This window comes from Sitophilus oryzae, unplaced genomic scaffold (assembly GCF_002938485.1).
Source record: "Sitophilus oryzae breed Bouriz unplaced genomic scaffold, Soryzae_2.0 scaffold_1582_pilon_pilon, whole genome shotgun sequence".
Lineage (NCBI taxonomy): Eukaryota > Metazoa > Arthropoda > Insecta > Coleoptera > Curculionidae > Sitophilus > Sitophilus oryzae.
The window spans coordinates 1003843-1014694 of NW_022146261.1; the positions used below are offsets into that span (position 1 = coordinate 1003843).

At 35.1% G+C, this 10852-nt stretch overlaps 1 protein-coding gene across 2 annotated transcripts in view; it reads left to right on the forward strand.

Annotated features, from left to right (window-relative positions):
* LOC115879604 (PR domain zinc finger protein 15-like) overlaps positions 1 to 8527 on the forward strand; it is a 38025-nt gene extending 29498 nt beyond the window's left edge. For both annotated transcript variants that reach the window (XM_030896497.1, XM_030896498.1), the window contains 3 exons: positions 1436 to 1768; positions 8067 to 8364; positions 8418 to 8527. In XM_030896497.1, coding sequence (XP_030752357.1) covers positions 1436 to 1768; positions 8067 to 8364; positions 8418 to 8509 — 723 coding nt within the window. In that variant the 3' untranslated portion in view covers positions 8510 to 8527. The remainder of the gene's footprint in view (positions 1 to 1435; positions 1769 to 8066; positions 8365 to 8417) is intronic.
* Positions 8528 to 10852: the final 2325 nt, after the last annotated feature.

The window sequence follows — 10852 nt, forward strand, 5'->3', positions numbered from 1 at the left end:
GTCGTAACGAGCTTTCATCAGTAGCGAGATTATTGGCTAGCTCAATATTATTTCTGTCTTGTGAATATCTAATAGCCTCTGTTTCATATAGTAGTCTTCAATATCCGCGGTAACACCAAAACACAAGGTAAACGTGATCCAGGAAGAAGTTTATATTTAATAGTTAGTTTGCACTCTGCCTAAATTCCGAGTAACAGATTATTTTCGCCAAAATCGTTTTTATTTTCAAATTATGTTCTGTATCTTATATTATCGATATCTTCCTTAATGATTTTCAGATGTAAAATAATTATACCGGGTGCGTCTCAAAATGTCACCCTTATAACTTTTTATATTTTTTCAGGTGAAAAGACGATATTTGGTATGTTAGTATATGACATAAATTTGGATTAATTGACATATTCAATTTTTTTATCACTTCCTGTTTCACGGAAAATTACTACACCTTTTGATTTTTAAATGGCACCCTTGTTATATTTCTACTTTATTCAATAGAAAATGACACTCTAACAACTTTTGACATTTTCGCATATGGTTTATTTGAAAATGCGGTTTATAACGACAATTTCACTTGAAATACCAAGTGTGCAGTACCAAATTATTCGTAAAAAATGCTTTTTCCAAATATGCAAATGAGCCAACCTTATTCCATTAGAAAAAATTGAGATATGATTAAAAATACGATTTGGGCATCTTTTAACCGGCCAGGATATGACACGAAAAACATTAGACGATCAAATCTATTTTTCCAGGGCTCCTTGATTAAAAATTAGTGTTTTTAACACAGCCATCGCACTTTAGATTGAAATTTAAAATACGATATTTTTTTAACGAAAATATCGAATGTTGACATGATATATCGATCTACTCAGGGTGTCATTTTCTATAGAATAAAGTAGAAATATACTGCGGGTGCTATTTAAAAATCAAAAGTTGTAGTCATTTCCGGTGAAACAGGAAGTGGCCAAAAACACTTGGGTCTATTTTTCCAAGGCTCCTTGATTAAAAGTTAGTGTTTTTAACACATCTATCGCACTCTAGATTGAAAAAAAGAGATGAGAAAATTGAACGAAAATGTCGAAAGTTGACATATGATATGTCAATCTACTCAGGGTGTCATTTTCTATCGAATAAAGTAGAAATATACCGACATTTAAAAATCAAAAGTTGTAGTCACTTCCGGTGAAGCAGGAAGTGACCAAAAACACTTGAGTACGTCAATTAATCCTAATTTATGTCATATGCCAACATACCAAATCTCGTTTTTTTACCTGAAAAAAATAAAAAAGTTATAGGGGTGAGCCACTTTCGAGACGCACCCGTTATCATTAACGTATTTTTTTCATCTAGCTTTATTATTAATTATTCATCTGTAATTTGCTAATTTGTACCCATAAATATTTCTTAGATTTCTAAACGTTTCAAATAATTTTAGATGTTTAATTGCTCCGAATGCGGAAAACAGTTTAAAAATCAGAAAACATTGAACGTGCACAAGTCCGCTCACAATCAAATTGGATTTAAATGCCACTGCGGTGCTTCATTTATGTATAAAAACAATTTGCAACGTCACAACAAACAGTTTCATGCAAGTCCAGATAAATTTCACACAGGCGAGACGTTAGTTCACGAGTGTCCAATTTGTCACAATAAAGTAAAATTAAAAAGATCGCTTCAGCGCCATATTAGGCAAAAACATCCAGAAGAATACAAAAATATATGTTTGGAATTAAGCGCTAAAAAAGTTAAGATAGACAAGAAGAGAAAGGTAAGTGTTTTTTCCATTCTTTTTTTATTAACATTTAATCGAATGAGGATAGCTGATAGTGTAGACGTTACATAGAATCTCACTTACCGTGCCAAGTGCCAATAGTCGAAGGTTCTATTCAGGCTTAAATGAGTATACTCGTTATTTTCCACTCTAACGTATTATACAGGGTGGTCCGAATTGTATTCGGAAAACTTTGGCAGCATATTCACCAAATAAAAATAAGTAAAAAAGTTCGTATTTAATTAAATTCGTACAGTGCTTCCTTCGAGAAACAAGGTTTAAAAGTTTCATTTTTATCTCGATTTTTTCCAAATAATTTTTGAATTAACGTCGATATTTGGATGAAAATTGGTTTCTGGTTGTTTTTTGACATGAGAAATTTGATTTCGATGTCAATATGAGGTTCCTAAAAATACTACTAAGTAATACTAAACGTTTTAGTGCCTGAAGAAGCGGCAATAAAGTCGCGAAACGTTGGACCTAATATAATTGTTTCATTTGAGCCTTTCCAATACTTACGATTTTTTTTCTACATAATTAATTATCTAGTTAATTAGTTATTATTAGGGTTTCCGATTTTCGGGATTGGGATCGGGATCCCGTTTTGAAATCCCGGAACTAGAACCTATAATCCCGGGATCACGGGATCCCGAGATTGACTATCAGAATGAGAAATTTAATCTAAAGAAATACTTAATAAAAATACAGCTACATATATCAAAAAAGAAAATTAGAAAAGAATACACAAAACAAAGTAAAATTCATATTTAGTAAGTAAAAAATACTATTCCTGTTATGCAAAAAAAATAAAATATAGCAAACACGGAAATATAACTTTTAAATATTGACGTTCGGCTTAGTATAAATAAAATATGATCCTTGAAAGACTAAAGTGAAATAAGTAATAAAGTCGAATCATTTTAGATTGGACATTTACATTTTTCGAGATTTTCGGGATCCCTGGATTTAATATCGGGAGTTCGGGATAAACATACATCGGGATCCTGGTTTGGAAACCCTAGTCAACATGTTTATTTTTTGTCATTGATGTCATGTAGTGATTATTTCGATTCCAAATATGTATCTTGAGAACCGGTACAAGTAGCGATTTTTACTAAGAGACGTGAGGCTTGCTCTTTAAGTAAAAAAACGATGGAAATGTATATTTTTTTTATTCAGTGGTGTAATGCAGGTAGCGACGAAAAGTTATTACTCTTCAAAACAGTTAAAAAACATGTAAGTACGCCTCTACCCGGGGGCGGACCAAAATAATAATTTTGGTTCTAATACAGGCATCAAAAAATCCAAATTTCTCATGTCAATAAACACCCAGACACCAATTTTCATCTAAATATGGACGCTAGTTCAGAAATTATTTAGAAACAATCGAAATAAAAATGAAACTTTCTCACCCTGTACCTCCAAAACGAAGCATTTTATCTTTTTCCAATCTTTCTTTGCAGAATATGTTGCCAAAGTTTACCGATTACAATTCGGACCACCCTGTATATAGCAGTTGAAGCGCAGTTCTTCCTACCCGTCTCTCTTCTAGCATATTGATGGTCCTAGGTCTATATACTAAAGTAATCAATATGATATATACTTTGCTATTCTAAAGACTTCGCTGTATACTGTTCGAATGCGTAAGAATGTATATACAGGGTGGCGCACTTCATTCGCCTCGGTTGATTATACAAAAATGGAAAGATGTAGAAACAATTTTTCACGAGTATACCGCATATGTGGGAAAGTAATGTGCACAATTTAAAATTATTTTGAAATATTCAATGGTGTTTCAGAACTAATATACATACCAAAGTTATATTTTTTCTTATGGAACACCCGGTATTTTATTTCATTTTTGTATTCTTGGACCTAAAAAAAGCATTTATTATAATGGTTAAACATGTTTAAAAGCTTTTTTTTGAGATATTTAAAGATATTTAAATATGCAAGCTATAATAATAAACATTGTCAACACCATGGACATTACTTTTCAGAATTAATTCTTGTGCTGTTTTAAGCTAGAGAAATAATCTTTACTGAAAGACTTGATTGCTTCCTTAAATGTATACAGTATCGAAAATGCCTGCTCTATTTTAAATATTTATTTTGTTATTTCAAATGTAACACCCTGTATTTTTTTAAATTAATCAAAGGAGATTTAAGGTTTATTCTCACTATACCTTCCGTTTCCCTTCCGTTTACATACAATATTATATCATGTAAATGAATAGGACAATGCACACTACTATCCGTTCCGTTTCTCTTCCTTTCCATATTCTTTCCTTCCATACATTTTTTGGCGGACGGACTGAAGCGTATCGGAAAAGCGTTGTCAAGTTCTTAGATTTGTACCAGCTCTGTTAACATTTTGTTGATATTTATTTATTCTTTTACCACTCAATTAAATCTATTATCTTTTTCAAAAGATACAATTTTTTTAAATAAAACTTTCGTAATGATATAATTATGAACTGATACGGAATGGAAGCTAACGTGTAGTGTCAATTACAATAAAAAATACGGAACGGATATGGAATAGAAACGGAAGGTATAGTGAGAATCAACCTTTAAACGCACTTTCAAAATATATTAGGGTTTCCTATACCTATCTGGCTCAGATTTTGAATAAAAAGAGATTTTCAATAAAAAGACAGCTAAGGTGGCTGATGTCGCCACGACAATTTACTAGTGACAGTTAGTACCTGTTTTCAAAATGATTTAGTTAATAGATATTAGTTAATGGACTAAAATATTATTTATTGAAAAACCGTATATGTAATTAATTTATGTTGAAATTTGTCATACCATACTATACCGGGTGCGTCTCAAAAGTGGCCCACCCCTATAACTTTTTTATTTTGTTATATAAACCAACGATATTTGGTATGTTAGTATTTGACATAAATTGGGGTTGAGACGTACTCAATTGTTTTCGGCCACTTCCGGTTTCACCGGAAATGACTACAACTTTTGATTTTTCAATGGCACCCGCGGTATTTTTTTACTTTATTCGATAGAAAATGACACTCTGAATCGAATGACGAATCATATAGTGACGCTCCCCCGTTTTTGAGAGAGGTCACGGACGCCGAGTTGCCTTGGTTCGGTTCCTTGGGCGCCACCCCCAACGTTTAAAGTGTTTGAGAGACCACTAGTGCCAGTACGGGTAGCTTTTATACAGTGGAGATACCAGGGAGTGATGAGATGAAAAGAAAATAAAACACACAATTAAGTATAACGTAACACTAGGTTTTTATTTAACTAATTAATTATGTACAAAAATAATCCAGGAAGGTTCACGTCCTCGAATCGCAACAATAGTGAAATAAAATGTATATTTAAAGACGCGTAAAGTAAAATTTACAATAACAACCGTGTACCTCTAGAGTTTTGATCGATTATTCCCGATACGTAACTCTCTGACTGATTCTATCCCGTGAATTCAAAACGCGTTCCCGAAATGACGTTCTATTAAATAAAACGACGCGAGTTCCTGATCGGCGTCGCATTTAGCGGCGTCCTAATGAACACAGACACGTAAGTACCGAGGCAACACACTCTACTACGACGCGACTCTCTAAACGGCGGCGACGTCGTTACAGGCGTCCCAATGGTCACAGCTAAATATTTCTCGGAACGGCGTCCGTTTTGACAACGAAACACGGACCTCGGATCGGCGTCGAAGTTAAAAGCGTCCCGTGATACACAAACGCGAGTCCTGGATCAATCGCGAAATTAACAGCGTCCTGTGGGATATACTAACGCGAGCCCTGGATCGATCGCGAAGTTAACAGCGTCCTGTGGGATATACTAACGCAAGCCCTGGATCGATCGCGAAGTTAACAGCGTCCTGTGGGATATACTAACGCAAGCCCTGGATCGATCGCGAAGTTAACAGCGTCCTGTGGGATATACTAACGCAAGCCCTGGATCGATCGCGAAGTTAACAGCGTCCTGTGGAATATACTAACGCAAGCCCTGGATCGATCGCGAAGTTAACAGCGTCCTGTGGGATATACTAACGCAAGCCCTGGATCGATCGCGAAGTTAACAGCGTCCTGTGGGATATACTAACGCAAGCCCTGGATCGATCGCGAAGTTAACAGCGTCCTGTGGGATATACTAACGCAAGCCCTGGATCGATCGCGAAGTTAACAGCGTCCTGTGGGATATACTAACGCAAGCCCTGGATCGATCGCGATGTTAACAGTGTCCTGTGGGATATACTAACGCAAGCCCTGGATCGATCGCGAAGTAACAGCGTCCTGTGGGATATACTAACGCAAGCCCTGGATCGATCGCGAAGTTAACAGCGTCCTGTGGGATATACTAACGCAAGCCCTGGATCGATCGCGAAGTTAACAGCGTCCTGTGGAATATACTAACGCAACCCCTGGATCGATCGCGAAGTTAACAGCGTCCTGTGGGATATACTAACGCAAGCCCTGGATCGATCGCGAAGTTAACAGCGTCCTGTGGGATATACAAACGCAAGCCCTGGATCGATCGCGAAGTTAACAGCGTCCTGTGGGACACAAACGCGAGCCCTGGATCGATCGCGAAATTAACAGCGTCCCGCGAGTCCCGGAGTGACGTAGACGTTAGCGACGTCTAGGCGAGTTGTACGTCGTTACTATAAGTGCAGTCCGCACACACACCGCCCGGTCAGGACAACCTCGGGATTTCGGCGAGATCCCGTCCAGCGTCACTGATGCAGGATGCCGTCCGGACGACACAACTAGAAAATACGGGAGCTACAAAACCAGCCTCGGGATTTGGGCGAGATCTTGTTCTAGCTCCTTGAATATTCGCGACCCGGGCGTTTACTGAACTACCTTAACCGTTAGCTGTCTCACTCTCTCCCTTTTAACAAAAGAAATCGTTCCTCGCGTCCACGTGATCCGATCAAATATCCCCCAGCCTCCGTAGAGGTGCACAGTGTGATCTACCTGATCGCATATAAGTTTTGCTATGTCTTTGCGCTCGCGCGATTCGTTCAAATAGCCTCCAGCCGCCGTAGAAGTGCATAGTTGCGCCTATCTGAGCGAATATACATATCTCTGTCTCCCTTATCCCGGTAACGCGTTAAGGCAGTAAAGTAAACGTCATTAACAATAAAAGAATACGACCTACTCTCGATCACTTTGGCGGTGGGTGCTTACCTTATACAGTGCGGCGACTGGCAGCAGGACACTTGGCAGGGCACTCCGGACTCGAACCTCACTGTTTCACGTGCGACCACAAACTGTCTATCTGGAGCTGCTGCAGCCAAGGTACTCGACTGACGCTCCCCTCCACTCGGCCTGCACCAGCAGAGCGACGCAAACGGTTCGGTTTCTCGCACCGAACCACAGGGACCAAAACCGATCAAAACTCTCTTACAAAATGGCAATTAAATATTTAACTTATTTAATTCAACAATAGAAACACTAATGAAGTTCATTACAATAATGAGTTAACAATAAAATACATTGACTGTCACTATTAAAAGAAAATAAAGTCCCTATTATTCTAGTATAATATTAACACAATATACAGGGTGTCCTAGAAATTTTATGAACTTCATTACAATATGTCAACTTTTGACATATTTGCATTTGGTTTATTTGAAATTGTAACATGCGGTTCATAACGACAATTTGACTCAAAATACCAAATGTGTGGTATCAAATTATTCGTAAAAAAATGCTTTTCCCAAATATGCTAATGAGCCCCCCTCGTTCCATTTGAAAAAATTGAGATATGATTCAAAATACGATTTGGGCATCTTTTAACCGGCCAGGACAAGACACTGAAAACATTAGACGATCAAATCTATTTTTCCAAGGCTCCTTGATTAAAAATTAGTGTTTTTAACACAGCCATGGCACTCTAGATTGAAATTTAAAATAGAATTTGTTTTTGACTGACTATGTCAAAAATTGACATATGATATGTCATTCGATTCAGAGTGTTATTTTCTATCGAATTAAGTAAAAAAAATACCGATGGTGCCATTTAAAAATCAAAAGTTGTGGTCATTTCCGGAAGTGACCGAAAACAATTGAATACGTCATACGTCAATAAATCCCAATTTATGTCATATACTAACATACCAAATCGCGTTGTTTTATTGTGAGCCACTTTTGAGACGCACCCGGTATATTTAAAAACCACTTTTTAGGGTAGTTTCCATCATGATGAAATTCTCAAATTAATCTTTATTCTTTAGAAATTTTTTACATCATGTTAATATTAAAAAAGCTAAATAGTTAAATATTATAGTTAGAGTATATATTTTTATTTTAAGAATAAAATCAGTGACGAAGATTTTGATACAAATCAGAAATGTATGGATTTACAAAAAACTATTGAAAACATGGATTTTAATATTTACACGTGCAATGAAAATTTGTATAGCGGCAGCGAAACAATTGACAAATTTTTGAAAGAGAGCAGCGAACAAATTGGAGCATTGTTCGTCGATAGCCCTAAATCTATAGAAATGCCAAGTGGAATTGGAGGTGTAAATATTAATAAATTAAATAGTAAAGAAGTTTGTTTATCCATGCCCGATTTATCAGAAGGAGATCATGAAATAAAATTAGGTAAGTATTGAATACATATAAAATTCTTCGTTTAAGAAACAAATGTTTTAAAGGAAAAAACGCATACATTCTTGACAATGGAAATATAGTTGAACCTGAAGAAAAAACGTCAAATGTTGTAGTTTATGTTTTAAGCAATAAATGAAAAAAAAAATAAAAAAGGCTAGAAAGTCTTTTGTTTTTTATTATCCTTGTATTATGATGCAATAGGCAATATAAGAAAAGTTCTATGGTAACATATTATCGTATCTTTAGTACAATATACTCTTTGGCCTCATAATTTGTCTACTGTGGAAAATCACTAAAATTATGCTTTGGTTATATTGATTTGCATGGATGCGCTCGTATTAATTGAATTTCCATGGTAGACAAACAAAATAATTTTTTATTAATTTTATCATCTTCATTTTCAGCTTTTTCAACCATTTTCAATTGTGGTGTAGCCTCCCTCATATATTTAGGTAATCTCTGGGCTTTTGTTATCTATTGTTGGCTATTCAAGGTATCCCCGCTAATTTCCTATATCATGGTTTCATCTCAGGTTCGGTCTTCTTCTAGGTCTCTTAATATCTCGTGGGTATGCTGTAATTTTTGTGGTCCATTTGTTGTCCGTCTTTCTTGCCAGGTATCCTGTCCATTGTCACTCGAGGGATTTGATTCTGTAGATGACATCTATTACCCACAGTTAGCCTGGGCCAAGATGTCAAGAAAAAAAATATATAAACTTTGAGTACTTTTTTTTTTAAATGCCAATACCACTAGCTTCAAAAAAATATAAAAATTAAAATCACCGACGTACAATTCAGGTCTCTATACAAATTTAAAAAAAAACTTTTTCAACCAAAATAAATAGCGCGCAAAAAGTTTTGTTAATAATAAATAACGATCATCATCACCTAAAGGTATGCTTACTTTTACCCCCCTCCCTGTTTCTAAATCCAGGAGGTCGGGTCTCTGCACAAATTTAAATAAAAATAGACTTTAATCTAACGGAAAAAGCAAAAAAAAAATTTTTTTTTAATATTTTAGTGATAAAATTTTACTTTATGATCATAAGTATTATTAAACAAGTAAAACTACAAACTAACAATTAAGGAAGTACAATTAATAACTTTAACACACACTGAATTTAGTCTAAAAAGGAAGAAAACAATTTGGTACTAGCTATAAGTAAATAAATAAATTTTAAACATGGTTACTGTTGTAGGAAGCAACACTCCTAAGGAGATTTTTTTGACCAATTTGCCTGCCTGGCCAGGTGGGAATACCATTTGTTTAAAAAACGTGAACTTACTGATGATTTCCATTTAAAACTGGGCATAGATAGTGTAGGTGGATTTTTAAAAATTTGTCTGTCTTTATGTTGTTACGAAAATCCCGAAATAAAACAAGAAAAACATAAAAGTACCGGAATAAACAAACTTATTATAATAGGATTGGCTCCCAAAATAATAGAAACCTACAAAAATATCAGAGCAATGTTTGACATTTTGCAACTTCATACTATTTGTGGAGTCAGTTCTTACACATTTGCCGCAGATCTAAAGTCTATAATGATTATATTGGGCCTTCAATCTTCATCATCATGCCATTCATGTGCCTGGTGTGATGTTAACTCAAAAAATTTACAGTCAAGGGGAGAACTAAGATCCATAAAAGATATTTCCAAATGGAGTACATTATGGAACGAGGAGACAGGTGGAAATTTAAAAGAAACAAAAAAGTACAGTAAGTGTACTGCTAAGTTTACTTTATTGACTTTTTTAATAGTTATTTTTTGCAAATTCAACATTCCTTTAATAACTGGTGATGACAATCTTCCAATTATCAACTATATATTTATTTAGATGGGAGTGTACAAAAAATATACGCTTCTCTAAAAAAGGACTTTCCGGAAATTGCTGAAAGCTGGCTAAGAAGTTCCGGGGATACAATTAGACCATGACAGCAGATTTAATGGAAATAATGGCAGAAACTTGCTTAAAAAAGTTGACGTCCTTAAAGCACTAGATCCTGGTACTTACTTGTAAACAAAACTCTTTTATTTACTGGCTTGGCTTGTTATTTGGACACTAAGCCTTTTGTTTATTTTTTTTAGATTAAACAAATGTAGTGGCCAGCTCAATTATGTGGCAGCTAGCTGTTTTGAAAAATATATGATACCAATTATTACGAAGCTTATATTTGAATTTTTCTAATAAAATAAGAAAATCGTTTAACCAAAAAATTCACGCTGTTGTTCCCCATATAGTGGATCTTGTTAGTATTTCACAGAAAGTATTAGGCTTTTACTCTGAGCAAGCCTCAGAGCAAGTGCATCATTCTCTTAAGTTGTTCTCAAGAAACTTTAATTTAAATCCAAGATAAAAAAAACTATAACTATTAAATAACTATCGAGAAAAAAAAAAAAAAAAAAAAAAAAAAAAAAAAAAAATTTGAAAATTTTATTTATTAGCAATACGTAACTTCTCGAACGGTGAAGTACTGA